At 40.8% G+C, this 20,172-nt stretch overlaps 1 protein-coding gene across 1 annotated transcript in view; it reads left to right on the top strand.

The window, feature by feature from the left end:
* Positions 1-20,172, top strand: part of Fhip1a (FHF complex subunit HOOK interacting protein 1A) — a 131,859-nt gene that overhangs the window by 41,749 nt on the left and 69,938 nt on the right. Inside the window, exons 2-3 of the mRNA XM_051198863.1 lie at positions 2,590-2,814; positions 16,414-17,040. Of these exons, the coding sequence (XP_051054820.1) occupies positions 2,710-2,814; positions 16,414-17,040 (732 nt within the window). The 5' untranslated portion in view covers positions 2,590-2,709. The remainder of the gene's footprint in view (positions 1-2,589; positions 2,815-16,413; positions 17,041-20,172) is intronic.

Genomic DNA, 20,172 nt, shown 5'->3' with positions numbered 1-20,172 from the left:
TCCTCCAGACAGGGTTTCTCTATATATCAGCCCTGACTGTTCTGAAATTCACTTTGTAGACCAGGCTGGTCTTGAACTCATAAAATCTGCCTGCCTATGCCTCCCAAGTGCTGCAGTTAAAAGTGTGCACCACAGCAGTGATATATTATTTATGGTATATTTATGATAATAAAGCCACTGGAGATAAAAAATGCAAAGCTAGCTACAGCCATAGAGCCAGGCAGTAGTGACACACACCTTTAATTTCACCAGCCACACTATTTAGCCAAAGAGGCCAGGCAGTGGTGGCACACACCTGTAATCCCAGGACTCAGGAGACAAAGGCAGATGGATCTCTGTGAGTTCAAGGCCACCCAAGGTTAAATTAGAGTGAATCCATCTAAAAGAGAAACAACTCATACAAAGGAGATCTCAGCACTTGGGATCCCATGCATTTAATCCCAGCACTAGAGAGGAATATAAGATAGGAGCAGGGCATTCAGTATTCAGTCTGAGATTTATTCTCCAGCTATGCTGAGGACAAAATAACCCTTTCAGCCTGAGGTTGAGGTAAGAGCTAGTGGCTAGCTGCTTCGCTTCTCTGATCTTCCAGCCTGAACCCCAATCTCTGTTCTGTTTTGTTTTGCTTTTTTGTTTGTTTTCTTTCTTTCTTTTTCTTTTTTCTTTTTTTTTAATTTGTGTTGCATACCACTATCATTTGTCTGTCTTTACATTTTGTGGTTGGTGGAAAGGAGCATTGATCATTGTTCCCTTTGTGACAACCATCATGTAAGTTGAAAATAGCCAGCTCCCCCAAACCTGCATAAGTCTGCAGTTATCTGTCTGTCTGTCTGTCTGTCTGTCTATCATCTATCTATGTGTGTGCACATACATGTGTGTGCCATGGCACATATAAAGAGGTCAGAGAATAATCTGCAGGACTGATCTCTCCTTCAGCTGAGTGGGTTCTAAGTGTTGAACTCAGTCAGGTTGTCTGACTTGGCAGCAAGTGCCTTTACTGATGAGCTATCATATCATGCAGGTCCAAGTCTGAAGACTCTTATCGTGGGTTGCTTCCCAGTGCTCTGATAATTGTGATTACTTTCTTCTGGACTCTCTCCAATCTCTACACTAAAAGAAATAATATTCTGAACTCTACCCAGTCCTTTTCTGGGCTGATTGAACTGACTGGATAATACCACAATCATGTTGCTTTTTTCAGAGATCCCATATGTTCAAGGTACAGTCTGTGACCTTAGTATTTTTTTTTCCAGTGACCTTAGTGTGGTAGCTAGGATTTCTTCACATTTCTAAGTTTGCCACCTTTTACTCACAGCTAATAAGACACTATCTTGTTTTTGATGGGCCATTCCTAACTGATTTGTTAAGTTATTTGGAATAGTATTATATTTCAGAAATGTCACCACAAAATGATTGATTTAGAATCATCTTTCTTTCCTTCCTCCCCCCACCCCCTTTTGTGATGCAGGGTTATCGCGGTTAAATAAGGATCAGGATAAACAAATAGGCCGAATAGATGTTTATTTAGGGAGAAATAACTTACAACCTAGACAGATGAACACCAGGAAATTCAACCCGATCCTCTCCTGTCTGAGTCCCGCCAGCAAGAGAGCTTTTCCTCGCTCTCCCTCCGACCTCCTTCCACAGGTCACTCCGCCCATGGTTCCACCCCCCAATGGGCGTGGTCAGTGCCACAGAAGGACTATCTCACTACACAGGGTATCACCTAGCAGAAAGTTTTCAATTTCATTTTAAAGTCATTGAGAAACAAAACAGCAAAACTCAAATGTTTTGGGCCAAGGAGTTTGGGTGGTAGTGTCTGTGTTTGTGTGTGCATGTGTACATGTGTGTATTCATGTTCATGTGTGCTGGTGTGTATGCCTATGTGGAAATGAGAAGCTGATGTCTGGTGTCTTCCTTGTTTTGGTCCCTGTCCACTTTACTGACTGAGGTAGGGTCTCTCAATTGAAGCCAGATCACTATTTTGGCTCATCTAGCTAGCCAGCTTGCACTGGGCGTCCCATCTTTGCTTCCTGAGTGCTGGGATAGGTAGGCCACAGCACCCACTAAGCTCTTATGTAGGCTTGGAATGTGAACTCCAGTCTTCACATTTGCACAGCAAACACTTTATATACTGAACTCCAGTCCCTGCATTCACCCAAGGCTGATTAAGTCATTTTTTTTCCCTGTGACCATTGATTTCATAGTTTTCTTATTACTAGGTGTTTCTTAAAATTCTGTGAAAGTTGATATGATGTCATAGTTTCTTGTTTAGTTGTGAAAACTAAATTTGGTTGATTTGGTACAGTAACTTGCAGGTAGTGGTTGCTTCCAGTGGAGAGAACAAACCCCATGTGTTTAATACATGTATATAGTTCAGTGGCAGCTTAATTTACATTTTCTTTTAGTAAGAAAGTGAGATAATAGGAGACACTTTAGATTGACTATAAATAATATGATGTAACTATCATATAGCTACTGTTTGTGTTGGACTTTAAGGATGTCTATCCTTTTATTTAAATTTAGTAGTCAGTGTTTTGTGTACTATATGAACATAAGATGTATTTTCTTTTGTTATTGTTATTACAGGTTTTGGAAAGTGACCATGAAGACTGAAGAAGTTACATTTTTTTAAATGATACTTGAAGTTAATGACTGCCTACAATATTTTTTTGAAAATTAAATATGACTTAGAAGTGTCAAAGGTTTATGATGTCATCAATTTCTACAGAAAGCAAACTTCAGCAGGCTGTCAGCCTGAAGGGAGTTGACCCAGAAACATGCATGATCGTGTTTAAGAACCACTGGGCACAGGTAATAAATGACCTCCACCTCCTCTTCTAGTCTCAGTAGCCCCCCGGATTCTGCCACACTGAGCCAAGATTTCCTACTTGATGGCAGTTAGCTGGCTTTCTAGAAACACTGGGTAGGACAGGCCTGTTCAGTCAAGAGAAAAGCAGGTTTTACTTTCTATTTTCCTATAGCATGTATTTGATTTAAAAACCTGTTTTCACAAAGGACTTTATGAAGCATTTACTATGGTCTGTGTTGAGTACTTCAAATGTTCTATATCATTTAGTCTTGCCTAGAAACCAACAAGGCAGTTAGTAGAATGGAGAATTATACAGGTTAAATGACCGTCTGCAGTTAGTGAATTACCAAGCCAGACCTTGGTACTCAGACATCAATCTTTTGAGTTCTAAGCCCCCCCTGGTCTGACCTCAGTCCTCTACCATTGTCAGGCCTGCAGACTCCATGCAATGTAAGGAAAGCTGTCTGGTTGTGCCTGAATCCTCATCTTCTTTACTAAGCACATTAGTTTTTATGGATGATTCATTGACTTCTATGCAGCTCTTCTCTTATCTGTTGGTATGGATAATTAAGGGATGGATGTTTAGAAAATTTACCAGTCTGCCCCTTTCCTCAGGGAGCTTGCAGGTAGTAAAATAGACAAAATTGGTATTCTTTACTACTTATCCACTGTTATACTCCCCAGGTGAGCTGGTAAGTGGCTATTTACGTGACAGTTTTTTAATGACTACCAGGTTCCTTCCTATGTCCGGAAACAACACATGGGTTAAAGCCCTGAGCCTGTAAATCACAGCAATTATAGGGGACACAGTTTAGATCAAAAGGGGCAAAATCAATTCTGCTTCTGGATTGTTCACACCTTGTAGTTGCTTTTCACTATCCAATGTGAAGCTTCCATGATTTCTTCCCTTGATTTTCCATTACTCTGAGTTATTGTTCAGATTTTAATGGAGTTATTGTGGGCTTTGAGGACACCTCTACTATGGTGAAGGAAAGAAAGTAATCCAGGGTTGTTCTTGATAATTAGATAACTGCCTTTGGCTTTGTACCTTTTAAAGCAGTGGCTCCAAAGTCAGCTAATGAACCCCAAGAGATGTTTCCAGCAGTCCTCAGGAGGGCTGCTTCTATCTTTACGTGTTTGAACCATTTATTATTTTGTGCTTATACCATGGACAGTGTATCGTGTATTACATGCTTGTCTATTTGCTTTACTTAATTATTTATGCTCATTTTTTTGAGTGTATTGCTACACTGATGGCATTTTCAGTTCACCATTCATTCTACTGATAGAGTCTACCTTTGGAATGTGAAGTCTTTGCTCTGAGGCCCACTGTGTTTGTGTGTATTACAGTTGATTACAAACATTCCTTCTGAGGTTACTGCAGTGTGATCCATTTGGCTTTCTGTGTTGCTCTTAGAGACACAGATCCATCACTGACGTCTGACTGTGTATGTAGATCATCTATCCTGCTCAATCTGGTCTCTTTCTCCAAAGCAAGTGGAGTGCTGCTAGACTGTCCTTTGTCAGGATTTTGTGTCTACCTTCTTTTCACATTGGTGACAGTAAATATTGGTCCCAGGATCCTATCAGCCATCTCCATATTCAGTACGAATGGCTTCAGCATTATCAGACATTGTGGGTTATCTAAGCACAATGTAGGTGTTTAGCACCTTCCTGTTGAAATATATTGAGCTGAAGATGAGAACATCTTGTCAAAGTTGGAATGTTAGTCATTAAATCATTCACTTTATAAAGTATGAGCTTGTTTTATAACAGTTCAGCCATTTCCTTAGCTTTGATTTCTCTTAAGAATGAAAGAAAAAAAATCTTTTAATTAATCTCTTTAGACTTAGCTTTCCTTTCTAAATAAATCTGGAAAATGCCCCAGTCTCTGTGTGCAGAGGCTCTGTGGACTTTACTGTAAACTGTAGGGATGCAATACTGGTTGATACACATATGCATGTGGGTATCTAAGTGGCTATTTCCCCATAAAGGATGAGATAGCCAACAGTTCAAGTGCATCCTTGGAGCATCCTAGGTGGGACAGTGACAGGAACTAAGTCAAGAGAAAGGGCTGTTATGGGAAGGAGTGAAGAAAGTCATAGTTTGGGCAGTTTGGCTGTGGAAAAAGTTCTGATGTCAGAGGAAGGAAATATTTTAAGAGGGACATTGATAATAAATGCTCTGTTTTGACTTTTTTGTTGGTGAAAAAGAAGGTAGGGAAGGCAAAAAATGAGGGCAAGGCAGAAATGTGGGCTGGGAGTGAGTCCTTCAACTGTCAGGAGGACTGGCTGTTGTGCATTCATCTCTGGACTTGTATGCCTCGGCTCTTTAGCATAGCATCCCTGGTGGGGTGACTAAAGGCAAACTCAGGGGAAAAAGCTAAACTCTGACATATCTACCTGTGCTTGCTGTGACTACACCCCCAACCCCAACTCCTCCGAGGCAACCAAGACAACCTGAGAAGCCTCTAGGAAATGTAGCACAGTTAGTAGCAACAGCCAGCCACATTGTATTTACTACAGTGTGCCATTAACTACTCAGTACAATACTTTTGAATATCATAAATTAGGAAAAATGAAGGCAGCAAGAGTTTGTGCTATGTAGAATTCATCTTTGTTAGGATACTTCAATATAAATTCAACATAACTGACATGCATTTGACAGGCTCTGTTGTACTATTTATGAGTCACTTCTATGGCAGAGCTTGAGTTACAGAGCTAACATGAACAGAGAAGGGTGGCTGCTTTCTGTCTTGGCTTCTACTGTCAAAGGCAGCTAGTTCTACAACTAGCTCAGTTCATATTCAAGACAGTCTGTCATTCCAGGGGTGAGGCCTTGGGTTGCATGGTAATGCACTTGAATTTCCAAAATCCCCTGGGCATCATGTCATGATGGAAGGGTGCTCCACAGACACCCAGGAGTAGCTGCCTTCTTAATAGTGACATTGGAGAATGCAGGCTTCAGAAACTGGGCCTGGTCCACGCTTTCTCTCATGTTCTGGAATGGTCATGTTGTATCTTAAATCACCAGAACAGCAGACCTAAAATCCAGATCTGTTATCCCTCTAGTTGGACTTTCCAGTAGCTTATGCCCACCCCTCAGGCCAGATGGCACAGATACTTCCTTAGATCCTAGCTTCTGTGACTCCTTGGCAAATGTCCTGTGACTTCATGCCTTTGTGCCTGAAGTACTTGCTGCTCTTTGTGCTTGAGTTTAAATGCTGCTTTCTACAGGACTCACTGGGGACATCATTTCCCCTGGATACTTGCCCAGCTCTCTTTTATGTTTTCATCCTGTGCCCACCAGCACTGCAAGTCTTTTACCATTGCATCAGACTCCTTATATTACAATGGTGTATGTAACATCTTTCCCCCAGAATCATTGTGAAGCTCCTCTATCACAGGCTATTAGTCATGTGTTTGTGTTTCCAGTGCTCACAACAGAGTATGACATATTGTAGTATGACACACCTCAATAAGCTACTGAATAACAAGGGAGGCAAGAAGAAACACAACTCTACAAGACCCAAGCAATTTAGGAAGCCATGTAAAACATGCACTAATTTTAAAACATATAGTATGCTTCCAGGAATACCTTTGGACTTACCTTCAGGGATAAGGACAAGTATGTATTTGTGTTAGATTTTTATGGACATTTGCAAAAACAACTTATGGCAGATTATTATTAGTTTTTTAGTTCCTAGTTATGTTTTTTAAAATATTCTTATTTTACATATCGATCCCAGTTCCCTCTCCCTCCCATCCTCCTGTGCCCCCTACAGATCACCGTATCCCATTCCCTATCCACTCCCCAGGGAGGGTGAGGCCCTCATCAAAGTCTGTCAAGTCATTTGGAGTATGGCCTAGGCCTTCCCCCATGTCTTTAGGCTAAGGGAGTACCCCTCCATGGGGAATGGGCTCCCAAAGTCCATTCCTGACCTAGGGATACTTCCTGGTTCCATTGTCAGAGGTACCATAGACTTCCCAGGCCTCCTAACTGACACCCACATTCAGGGGGTCTGGGTTGTCTTATGCTGGCTTCCCAGCTATCAGTCTGGGGTCTCTGAGATCCCCCTTGTTGAGATTGATGATACCTTCTATGCCATCCTAGAGCCCTCATGCAGGAGCTGATGGAAGCAGAAGCAGACACCCACAGCTAAACACTGAGCCAAACTCCTGGAATCCAGTTGCAGAGGGGAGAAGTGATGAGCAGAGTGTTGTTTTTATCTCCTCACTGCCTTTGTAATAAATTGCTCAAGTAAACTAAGTAAACTGGCTGCTGAATTATACTACATATCTACTAGTTACTGTTCATGACATGCTTAAATTTTGCAACTACATGGACCTTGTAATAATTATTGTGTACTTACTCTTTTTAAGCAGGTGAATGTTGGAGAAAGCTAGTCAGGGTGGTGTATGTCTGTATGTTTGTATATCTGTATGTCCATATTTCTAGTGATTTGGCAGCAGAAGCAGGAAGATCAAGGGTTCACAGTCATCCTAGGCTATTTAGTGAGTTTCAGGCCTGACTCAAAAGGACCCTGTCTCAAAAAATAAACAACAAAATAAAAACTGCATTTCCATCCATCAAAAAATCAATGTAGATCCTCTTTTTACCAAAAATTCTGTACTCTAAAAAGGCTGTTTTTAAAGATTTATTTTATTTTATTTTTTAGCATGCTTATACTGTGTGACAATAGGGACCTCTCTCTATTATATACAGAGGAAATAAGTTTTTAAAATTTAAAGAAATCTGGGCATAATGGTACATGTCTACAATGCTAGCCCTGGGATGGCTGAGGCAGGAGGATCATGAATTTAGGGCTAGCCTGGACTAAAAGGGAGACCCTGTACAAAAGCAAGCAAGCAAGCATCAGGACCATAGTACAGTATGATGCTTAAGGAAGAAAGTACAGGGCATTTCATTATCCTCTCAGAAAAGGATGGCAGTGAGGAAAAATGTAGATAGTTGATGTCCAGTACCTTCCCACAATATGAAAACTAGAGGGTGGGTTCTAGGTCTAGTACATCATGTAGAGCTCTGAGCATCCTGAGTCCATTAAAGAATACAGAACATAATGCATGGATTTGACATGTGTATTTGCATTTTACTTCCTTGCTCCGTTTAGCTTTGCTTTCAGTGGGTGTCTTGTCACAGACTAAATGACAAAGAACACTGAGAGTCTTGGGGAGATGGAAAGTTTAGAAAGCCCTGATTAATCTTCTGAATATCTTGGAAAATTGATGTCCACCAACATTTTAAGTACTTATGTCTCCTTCCAGCTTTACAAGTGCCTTAAACTTGACAGCTGGAAGTGGACAAAAGCCATACTTCCTAGGAGAGAACCATCAGCTGGTGCTTCTAAAGTGGATGAGCCTGCTGCAATGTCCGTAGCTCTCCATTGCACACTCGCCAATATGCCTGATTTGTGATGTGGCTAAGCAGTATTTTTACTTAAATCCTTCTTCCTGTGTTCTCTTCATAGCTCTTATTTATCTTACAAAGGGGGGTTTTATTAACAAGAGTCCTGGCTGAGTTATTGTGAACTTGATGCAAGTTAGAGATATTTGGAAAGAGGGCCTCACAACTGAGAAAATGCCCCTGTAAGACACATGTAGGCAAATCTCTAGTACCTTTTCTTAATTAATGATTGTTGTAGGAAGTCTCACTCATTATGGGCAGTGCCAAGCCTGGACCTGGTCCTGGGTTGTATAAAAAAGTAGATTGAGCAAGCCAGTAAGCAGTGCTCCTGCTTGGCCTCTGCATGAGCTCCAGCCTCCAGGTTCCTGCCCTGACTTCCTTCCCTGACTTGGATAATGATCTACAAATTGTAAGGTGAAATAACTTTTCCCCTGCAAGTTGCTGATAGTCATGGCATTTTTTTAAAAAAATTACTGCAACAGAAACCTTAAGACAGTGTGTATTAATTATACATAATAATGAGTTTCATATATGTAGTATCATGCATTTTTATCATATTCACCTCTCACTATCCTGTTCTGTTCTCCTCCCACTCCTATTGACGCCTGCAGAAAGAAACTTCTTTGAAGAAAACTGACAGTATCATAAACAAATAATTAGAAAGCAGCAGCAGGCACTTCATGTCCACTCAGCAGTGCAGTGGTAGCCGTTTCCCCAGTAGTGTCTTCAGCCCCTTTTTGTTTGTTGAACAAGGTCTCATGAAGCTCACATTGGCTTTGAAGTCTTGGTCCTCCTGCCTCTACTCAAGTGTTGGGGTTATAGGTGTGCACCACCACACCTCCTTTATCATATCTTAACATCCCAGATTCAGACAAGCCCATGCAGCTTCGGATTAGAGCTGATTTTATGCAAGTGGAATAAGTAAACACATTTTACAAGGGGATCCTATTTTTAATATTAGAGGAAATAAAGCCAGGCAGGGTGGCACATGCTTGTAATTCCAACTACTCAAGAAGACTACAAATTCAAGATGAACTTGAGCTACAGAGCAGTTCAAGGCCAGCCCGAGCAACTTAGTTCTGTCTTAAAACTCAAAACAAACAGCAGAAATAACAAAACAAAAGACTGATATTATAGCTTTTAGTGGTAGAGCTCAAGACAAGGCCCTGAGTTCAATCTCCAGTTCTGAAACTAAGGGAAGACAGACAGACAGGAAGGAAGGGAGAAAGGAAGGAAGAGGGAGAGTGCTGGAGGGATGGAGGAAGAGAGGAAGAGAGGAAGGAAAGCAGGTGGGCAGGCAGGAAAGAGAGGGAGAGGCGAAGGTGAAGGGAGGGAGGACAGCGGCCTGTAAGACCCTGTAGAGACAGGTACTTAAGGAATGGCCTGCGTGGAAAGGCTCAGCCATTAAGTAATGACATGGATACAGTGGAAAGCACTCCTGTTGTAGTTATTTGGTGCATACAGTGTAATTTGGCCTCCCTCCCTTTCTGTGCAATGGAAAAAGTTGCTAAGTAACTTGAGTTTTTCCACAATTGCCACTTTAAGTTAGCATTCCAAAGGTTTTAGAACTGTGGATTTTCTTCATGTGGCTTTCATGAAATAATTACACTTAAGCCAAAGTGGCATGATCACCTGTGTCTGGAAGGCATAGACCAATGGTAAGATGGATTGAAGCAGGTCTCCTGGGGGACAAACACTTGCATTTGTCACAAAGGATGATCTCTTGTTAGCTTGAGGTAAAATTATGTGATTAATGTGATACGTTCCTTTGTTTTCTATTTGGAATTTATCACTCTTCAACATTCAGGCCCATTATCACTGACTCATGGAGCCATATTAGAAATCATGGGTAGGGACATCTTATAAAAGAAATAGGCTATTTTAAAATCTTATCCTTAATAGCACTCCAATCCAAAGGTCAAATGGTTTTGAAATTAGGTTAAATTTAGCTGTTTTGAATTGATGGTAATTTGAAAGCCATTGTTCACACTGTTTATTTTGTGTTTACTTTTGAATTATGCTAATTTATACATGGAACTAACTATGATCCAGGCTCATATTCCACCACCCACACATGTATTGATGTATTATTTATGATTTATTAAAGCTTGACTGAGGATTCAGAAAGCAAAGTCAGCCACAGGCCATAGAAGCCAGGCATAGACCTTTAATCCCAACAGCCAGAAGCTAGGAGGTGGTGGTATACACCTTTAATCTTAGGACTCAAGATTAAGAGATAGACAGTTCTCTGTGAGTCCAAGGCTACCCAGATCTACATAAGAATCAGTCTAAAGGAGAATTATAGCTCACACCTTTAACCTTTAACCCCAACATTAGGGAAGTGTATAAGACAGAAGCAAGGTCTGGGAGAGGCATTCTCCAGCCACACTGAGGAGAGGCAGCAGGTAGAGACTTAGTGACGAACTCATGCAAGGATCAGCCCCTTCAGTCTGAGCTAGATGTGAGGGCTAGTGGCCCGCTGCTTTACCTTTCTGATATTCAGCTTGAACTTTGAACCCCAATATCAGTCTCTGGGTCTTTTATTAATTTCTGTCATGCACACATGCCCCCTAGAGACTAGAAACATGTCTAGTTATGATAAGCACATTTATTATTTTTAATGGAACTGGTTTACTTCATGAATGTGTGCTTTTATCTTGTGCCAGTTAGTTTATTAAACATAATTTCCAGCTTAATGCAGTGGACGTGTCTTGTAAAGGAAATGTTTACAGTATGCTTTGTTTGCTTTTAGTCTCTCATCTGCTGTGACTCTTCCAGCCTTAGTTGAGTTTTCCCTTCTGATTGGAATCCCCAGACTGATGGAAAACACTTGAGAAGAGGCTTGACCAACATAGCAGATAGTCTGCGGGAGGCACAATGTGCAGCTTTGCCACCCACCAGTCTAGAAGGGTAGAGTCGGTGTAGTGGATAAAGCTAGGCAGCAAGCAGAGAAACTGGAAACAAGAGTATAAGGTTTTTGATAGCAGCGACATGAAGATAGGGCACAAAAGGAAAAGATAAAGTCCAAGTCACACCAGGGGCCAGACTGCAGCAACAGAGAGTACCGTGGTGCCGTTTGGATAGGAGCTCGTTGGCATTTCAGTGCAGACTGAGTTCCTGCCTGGAAGCTTCTGGAAGCTTCTAAGGTTTTTGCTAGGGTCAGAGCCAATTCCAGGCATGGCCTCAGAACCCACTTGAAAAGCTGGTTAAAGGTATGTCTGGTGGAGCAAAGAGAAGGAGTGGGGGCCTGGGAATGGCCTACTGAGAAGCGAGGCCCAGTATTTGTAACAGCATGGGCACAAAGGCAGTCAGCACTTGCTAAACTTGGGTGCTCTGTGATTTACAGCCTTGGCTATAACACCTATTTCCCATGTAGTAAGACTACCTGCTAGGGTGGGAGTGAGTAAAGGGGACCCAGGGTGGCTCTCCCTTCCAGGTTATGGCAGGTTATTAAAATGCTGCTCTCAGGGTTTTCCGCTCACATAAGCAGAAGATGGTCGAAAGGAGCTGCCTAGCTAAGGAGAGCTAACTCATTAATTTTAAAAACTACTAAACAGGGCCTAGAAATGGCCCGGTGTTTAAGAGCACTACTGCTCTTGTGGAGAATTCAGTTCCTGGTACCCACATCAGGTAGCTCACAAGTGCCTATAACCTTGGCTGTAGGGGAGCTGACACCTCCTGAACTCCACATTGCACATTCACATATCACATAGACACATAATTTAAAAAATAAATTAAGAAACTACAAGTGGCCACACAGTTTTCATTCTGTCATAAAATTCTCTGTTTCCCTCCCTCCCTCTCTCCTTTTCTGTCAGAAACAGGGTCTCTTTATGTATCTCTGGATAGTTTGGAACTCATTGTGTAGACCATGCCAGCCTTGAACTCACACAGGGCTGCCTGTCTTTGCCTCCAAAGTGCTGGAATTAAAGGTATGCGTGCTATGTGGTTGTTTTTATTCTTTGAGGGTCTGCCACCCAGCTCCCAAATAAACACATGGTGTGTTATTCTAACTTATGAATGCCCTGACTTAGATTTGCTCATTTCTAGCCTGCTTTTCTCTTTTTTCTTTTATTTATTTATTTTTCTTATTTTACATATCAATCCCAATTCCCCCTTCCTCCCTCCCTCCTCTCTCCCTCCTTTCTTCCTTCCCTCCCTCCCTTTCTCCCTCCTCTGCCCCCCAACTACCCTCCCATCCCATCCCCCCCCCACTTCACAGGGAGGGTGATGCCTTCCAGGAGGGATCAAGTCATTTGGAGTAGGGACTAGGCCCTCCCTCCTGCCTCTAGATTAAGGGAGTATCCCTCCATGGGGAATATGCTCCCAAAGTCCTTTTTTCACCAGGGATACATCCTGGTTCCACTGTCAGAGGTCCCTTAGACTTCTTAGGACTTCTGAGTCCCATGTTCAGGGGGTCTGAGTCAGTCCAATGCTGGTTTCTCATCTATCAGTCTGGGGGCCCATTAGCTCCCCCTTGTTCAGGTCAGCTGTCTCTGTGGGTTTCTGTAGCCTGGTCTTGTCCTCCCTCTCTGCATCTGGATCAGTGTTTAGCTGTGGGTGTCTGCTTCTGTTTCCATCAGCTACTAGATGAGGGCTCCATGATGGTGGATGAGTTAGTCATCAATCTCATTATCATGGAAAGGCATTTATGGTAGCCTTTCCACTGTTACTCTTCTCTCTCTCTCTCTCTCTCTCTCTCTCTCTCTCTCTCTTTCACCCTTTCCCCCCTCTCTCTTTCTCTCGCTCCCTCTCTTTTGCTCATCTCTATTTCTCCCCTGACTCAATCTTCCTAGTCCCATGTGCTTTCCTCTCCTCCCCTTTTCTTTCTCCTAGCTCCCTCTCCACTCACTGCCCCCCCCCCACTCCCAATATGCTCAGGAGCTCTTGTTCCTTTCCCCTTCTGTGAGGGACCTTGTATGAATCCCTTAGGTTCCTCCTTATATCCTAGTTTCTCTGGTGGCGTGAATTATAGGCTGTAGCCAGCTTTTCTTAAATTACACTTCTACACTTTTACTCTATTCTATATGTCTTTCTTCTTACTCTATTGCTGACTGGGTGGCTGGCCCCTGGCATCCTCCTCTCTCCCTTCTTCCCCCTTTCTTTCATTTATTCTCTCTGCCTGCCAGCCCCACCTATTTCTCTCTCCTGCTGAGCTATTGGCCATTTAGCTCTTTATTAGATCAATCAGGTGTTTTAGACAAAGTAACACAGCTTCACTGAGTTAAACAAATGCAACATAAAAGAATGCAGGACATCTTTGCATGATTAAGCAAATATTCCACAGCATAAATGAAAGTAACACATCTTAAAATAATATTCTACAACAGATGCCTAGCTCAGTTGTTTTTTAAAGATGTCTTGTAATAGATCTGGGAATGTAGCTCAGTAGTAGGGTTCTTGAATTGGAATCAATAATATGTATAAATGTATGTTAATTGGTGAGAAGAAAGTGATTTGTGGTTATATGAATTGTTTTGCTGTATATTGCACAAATAATTAGATATATAATAAATATTTGCTTAACCATGTATAAATGTATATACTTATTTATAAATGTATATTGCTTAGGCATTCCAGAGAACTGGATTTTCAATAATTGTTACATTTAAGTATTTTCTTCCTCTATTTAGACATTAATACAATTTTTTTACTTTCATTTTTTATAGTATGAACTCACAGCAACTTACAGCAAAGAATTAATTGATCTTAAAAATCTAATGTATCTTTGTTCCTTCCTATACCTTCCCTCCCTTTTTGTTCTGTTGAACAGGAACTTGCTGTATACTCCTTGCTGACCTTGAACTTGTGATCCACTTTCTAAGTGTTGGGATTACAGGCATATGATATTGCTCAGCTTTGTTTGCTTTTCTTAATTTTTTTCTGATTTATTTTATGCGTATGAGTGTTTGCCTGCATGTAAGTGTGTGCATTGTGTGTTCCTGGTATCTACACAGGCCAGAAGAGGGTGCTGGACTCCCTGGAACTGGAGTTGTAGAGGGCTGGCTATGAGCTGCTGTGTGAATTTAGGGAACTGAATCCTTTCCCAGAGCAGCCAGTGCTCTTAAGGGATGAGCCATCTCTCCAGCCCCATGTTTGCTTTTTAGCAAATTATTTACATTTGTAAATAATTTATATGTGTTTGTAAATAATTTGCATGTGATAATATTACAGTATCACTTACATTGCAGTAGTTATATTGTATGGTGATGTATTTGGTTATAATTATCTTATTTTTGACCACCTGGATCATTAGTATTTTTATTTCTCATTATTGGAAGAGAGTGCTGACATAAACATTTTAGGCATTTCCCCTCAAATCAGAATCGTCAAAGGCCAAGAACGAGTTCATAACTGTTGTTACACATTGCCAGATTATTATTATTATTTTTTTTTAGAAAGACTGAGGTGATTTGGCATGCCACTACCCATACATAAAGCAGTCTCAGGTTGGACAGTTTACACAGTCTGAGTGAGAAATGTAATCACACTTTACCTGGAGGCCTAGCTGTAAATATAGTTCTCACAGGTAGACTCAACAGATGGACTTCGAATCATAGCACTGGCAAAGCACAAGCTAATTTGTCCTTCAGAACACAGAACCTTCAAGTTGGGAACTTTGTGGGCTGGAGAGTGTGGTGTTGAAATAAAAGCCCCTTTAGGACCAGTGTGTTACTGTGTTCCTCTATGCAGATGTTCTCAAAGTAAGCTCAGTAGGCCTGCAGGAAATTCTGCAGCACCTGAGAAGGTGTAGGGTAGTAGCTGCTCTCAGGAGGTAGGAGGCAAGAGGATGTCCTGTGGTTGCCTCATGGCTACCCGTCAATGGGTTATATGTCATTTGGATAGCTGCTCAAGAAATGCCCTTCCTCATGAAAAATGTCAACTCATAAGTGTTGGGGGTCACCGTTTCCTTTGTGAAACAGTATTATCAATTTTATGATGAAAATTGATAGAGATCACAGATAGTGTGGAAATGCATTCATTCTGTCAGGATATAATTACTGGTCCTCAAAGATACTTTCTCCTGCTTTTGACAGGTGAGAAATGGAGACTTTTTCCTGAGAAATAATTTCCCTTATTGCTCATGCATGCTGACATGGCATTGTATATTTTCCAGCTTCTGCAACAACTTGGAAAAAACTGTTACCTAAATACAGAACATGTAACAACACATCATAGAGCTGGGCCAGGAGGGAACCGCTGAAGGCAAACATTGCATTATATGCTGTTCAGAGAAGCAAACAGAAGCAAAGATAGAGTCATTGGTAAAATGTCAGGTAGTTTAAAAATACCAGGTGGAGTGTTTTAAAGGTAGTGAATTGGATGGGATTATCATAGATAGCCTATGTCACTAAGGTAAATGGAAGTTAAGATAAAAGTTGTTTACATTTCCAGGCACCCAAGTAGAAGTATCCATGGGCAGTGAGGTCAGGAACTTCAGATTCCAGCAGTGGGAAGGAAAAGAAATAAACCAGGGAAGTGGCATGACTATACAGATACTGACAATCTATTTACCTTACCCATGGCTTAGGTAGTGTCTAGTTTTGTTTCATTAACTATTTCTATCACTGTGTCCAAAATTTTTGTATCACTCCAAACTTAAGAAGTTTGTTTTATAATTTATTATCTGAGAGGTATTTATTGATTTACTTATTTATTTTGGCTAAAAGTACAAGATACTTTTACTCCAGGTTTTGGTTCTTTCTGTTAGAAACCAATTCCACTTGCTATGCTTACCCTTTCTCATCTTCTATTAATTGTTCTATTGCTGTGCTGGTTGGAGAGGGAAGGTGCCCATCCAAGTGGAGAAGTGAGTCATGGTGTTTGTCAAGAGCATGTAAGGATCTACATTGTTCTGCTGAAGTCTGTAGAACAACTTCATTTACCGGAGAATGTGGATAGTCAGGTTTCCCTTCACTTGTTAAATGCATTTGAAACTTTAAAAAGGCAATGCTATGTTATAGATAGTTTAGAGGAAAAGTAACTTGTTTTCTCTTTGAATATAAAAGTAATTACTAATTTTGAATTTTAGGGGCCTTAACTTTTGTACTAGTGGTCTCTAGATAATTAGAGATATCTTATGTTTAATGGCTGCTGTGTTTTGTAAAAATCAGTGGTAGTGTGTTTTGGGAATTATGGTGAACAGCAATGGATGACAGGTGGTTGACATGTTGCAGGTTGTGAAGATCTTAGAGAAGCATGACCCCTTGAAGAACACCCAGGCAAAATATGGGTCCATCCCCCCAGATGAGGCCAGTGCTGTGCAGAACTATGTAGAGCACATGCTGTTTCTGCTCATTGAAGAACAAGCCAAGGATGCTGCGATGGGGCCCATTCTGGAATTTGTGGTCTGTGAGAACATTATGGAGAAGCTCTTCCTTTGGAGCTTGAGACGGGAATTCACCGATGAAACCAAAATCGAGCAGCTAAAGATGTATGAGATGTTGGTCACCCAGTCATACCAGCCTCTGCTGCATCATAAGCCCATCCTGAAACCGCTGATGATGTTGCTGAGCTCCTGTTCAGGAACAGCCACCCCTGCTGTGGAGAGGAAGCTTGTTGTCCTGCTCAACCAGCTCTGCTCCATCCTTGCCAAAGATCCATCCATTCTGGAACTCTTCTTCCACACCAGTGAGGACCAGGGGGCCGCCAACTTCCTTATCTTCTCTCTTCTGATACCCTTCATTCATCGAGAGGGCACAGTAGGCCAGCAAGCTCGGGATGCTTTGCTGTTTATCATGTCTCTCTCTGCTGAGAACAGCATGGTGGCCAATCACATTGTGGAGAATACCTACTTCTGTCCAGTAAGTCCCTTTCCTGGCTGTGCTTTCCTCCCATCTCACCCATTTCCTCTCATGTGACAATAGTAAATGATTTTCCATTTATTCCAAGTTGTTCCTGTCATGGAAAGATGTTCAGAGGAACTGGCTTGGAGGCAGCAGAGGTATCCAAGTGTCAAAGCTAGAATTTGGGTTAGCAGTAGTAGGTCAAAATATAACTCTAGACTTGCAACCATTTCTCAATTCATTTTTATTGTGTTGGGAACATTTTTTTATTTTTTTTTTCTAAGAGTATATGTGTAGAGGTTGGTAAAGCTTGCACTTTGAAAACTTTCAGGTTGACTTTGCTCCACCGATTCAAGGCATGTGGTAAGATCCCCCACAGCTACTTTCACAAATTAATTTGTTTCTCAGCAAGATAATGGCTGTTAGTTATAGGTCTAAAGCATTGATTTTATTTTTAAAAAATGAATACATATTTCCAGAAAGAAAAAAATTCTCTACTTCATACAGTTTATTAATCCATGGCCTGGAAACAAAGTGGTACATGTTGGAGTAGCCAATGCCCAGTCAGCACCAGGAAAAGATGGGAGCAGTATGGATTTCTCAGGGGTTCATAGGTCTCTGGTTAATTTTGGTTGAATAATAGCTATCAATACTGTCTGAGCCCAGTGAACATTGCTATTGTCTATTCTTTTTATTAGTATTTATAAATCATGTAGCCTTGCATATGTGGCATAGTTTGGAAAGTCCTGGTGAGTTTTTTTGGAATAGACAAGGCAAGTTGCTATGGGTAGATAAGATTTTTTTGTTGTTGTTAGTAAACACCATATGGGTGATTTTAGACCAGGAGTAACATACTTCCTAAAAGACATTTAGAAATGTATGTGGGGGTGGGGATGTCTGCTTAGCATGGAGATAGGATGATCATATAGAGGGGTTCATGGGAACAGGCCATAGGAACAATACCAAGTGCAGGCAAGGATGTGGGAATAGGGATTCATTTATATACATACATACATACATACACACACACACACACACACATACTGGTGGGGATGCAAATTGGTATTGCTACTTTGGAAGACAGTTTGATAGTTTCTTTTCTTTTTAAAGTGTATTTACTTATTCATTTTTATGTGCATGGGTATTTTGCCTGCATGTATGTCTGAGCATGCATGTCGTGCCTGTGGAGGTCAAGAGGGCATTTAGTTCTCTGGACCTGAAGTTACAGGGTATTATGAATCACCTGTGGGTTCTGGGAATCGAACCCAGGTCCTCTGGAAGAACATTCAGTGTTCTTAACTACTGAGCTGTATTTCCAGTCCTGACAGTTTTTTACAAAACATACTGTTATATGCTTTCCTTGGTATTACACAAAGGAGTTAAAACTTATATCCACACAAAAACCTGAACATGGATGTTTCTAGCTGCTTATATTTTTTTAAAATTGTAGAAGCAACTAAGATATTATCTTAGTTGAAAATATTAATCAACTAAAAGAAATGACCTAACAAATCATGGAAAGACCATGGGAACCTTAAAGACATACCACCAAGTTGAAAGAAGGCAAACTGAAAAGGCTGTATGCTGTTTGAGTCCAGTGGATGGCATGATAGAAAGGAAAAAACTATGGTATTAATAACATGAGAAGCATCTTCCAAAGTAGGCAGGCAAAACATGGGGTTTATTAGGGTAGTGAAAATATGCTCTGTGGTACTCTTAATGTGAATACATGCCACTGTATATTTGTCCATAGGGCGGAATAGGTTTGTGCTGATTGTTGGCACTGCGTATTGATTGAACCCAGACCCTCATGCATGCAGTCTCTCACTCAGCCCTGCACCCAGCATGTGCTGTGGTAGTTTTTGAAAACTATCCAGAATATTCTGTAGAAACTATAGCAAAACAATAAAGTCTGAAAAGTATTGCTGGTAGTTTTCAATTCTATTATTTTCTGCTTATCTGTAATACTTCAAAATCTAAAAATTGAAATATATCAAGAGAAGAATTTGGTTGTGGTTTTAATGTTTAAGTTTCCATTAACTGTGTTTAAGCTGATTTCACTAATTGTTGCTTTTATAAAACATGCACTTTAAAACATTGTACAGTTCATTAAAATTGGAGGGAAAACAACATTGCCAGCTGACCTTATTTGCTAAAATGGAAGACAAGTTTCTTGTGTTAGTTTGTCCCTCAGGATAGAGCCCATAATCTCTTTTATACCCAGTTTTCCATAATTACATCTGACAACATAATTAAAATAAAAAGGCCCCTTTATATTGCAGATAAAAGCCTACTCTATTAACCAACCAGCTAAGGGCCACAATTGACAAAGAGCTTTCTCTAATTAGTATGATTGTCAAAATGTGTTAGTATCAGGCTGTTGGAAGAGTAATGACTCTCTTAGCAAATTAGACCTCTTTTGGAAACTTTTGTCTTCAAAGTTGATAAAAGAGCTGGCTGGTTCTGCTCTCTCATGTCATAGAGAGCAATCTGGTAGCAACAAATGGTTGGACACTAAATGATCCTATTTCCCTTTTTTTGGTTTTTTTTAACCAAATGTTGATGGTTACACTTAGACCATGCATCACATGTTGGCAAAGAGATCAAACTTAGTATACATAAGTCAAACAATGCAAATCAAAGTGGCAACCTTTAGGTACAGAGCCATAGGTATCCAGAATTTATGAGGTCTTTTATTTTGGCAAGTTGTATCAAATGGTATCTAACAGGTGTTTTGCTATTAGCTTCCCACCAAAGCTATCTGCTAAAAATCTTTGTTTTTGCTAAAATTAACCGAGCACCATGGGATGTTTAAAGATCGACTTTAACTTGCTCACTGCTGTGTGCTTGGCTTGCCCTTCCTCCATCGCCATGTGCAAACCATTGCACTAATCATGTATAGGTTATTTTCTTTAATCCTTACAATAGCTCATTTAAGTTTAGAAAGTTTAGTAACCACCAGTTAATAGCAGAATCTGGCTCAAAAACACATTTGTCTGATACTAAAACTGCTTGTTGTAGCATTACCACACCAGACTGTCAAGAAGTTATTGCTTTTTACTGCTGCTATCCATATGGTCCTATATGGTAATCTTTCCTTTTCTTGTCTTCTCTCTCTCTCTCTCTCTCTCTCTCTCTCTCTCTCTCTCT

Source organism: Phodopus roborovskii, unplaced genomic scaffold (assembly GCF_943737965.1).
Source record: "Phodopus roborovskii unplaced genomic scaffold, PHOROB, whole genome shotgun sequence".
NCBI classification, from domain to species: domain Eukaryota; kingdom Metazoa; phylum Chordata; class Mammalia; order Rodentia; family Cricetidae; genus Phodopus; species Phodopus roborovskii.
The sequence above is the reverse complement of the archived record's forward strand: the minus strand, read 5'-3'. Positions and strand labels throughout refer to the sequence as shown.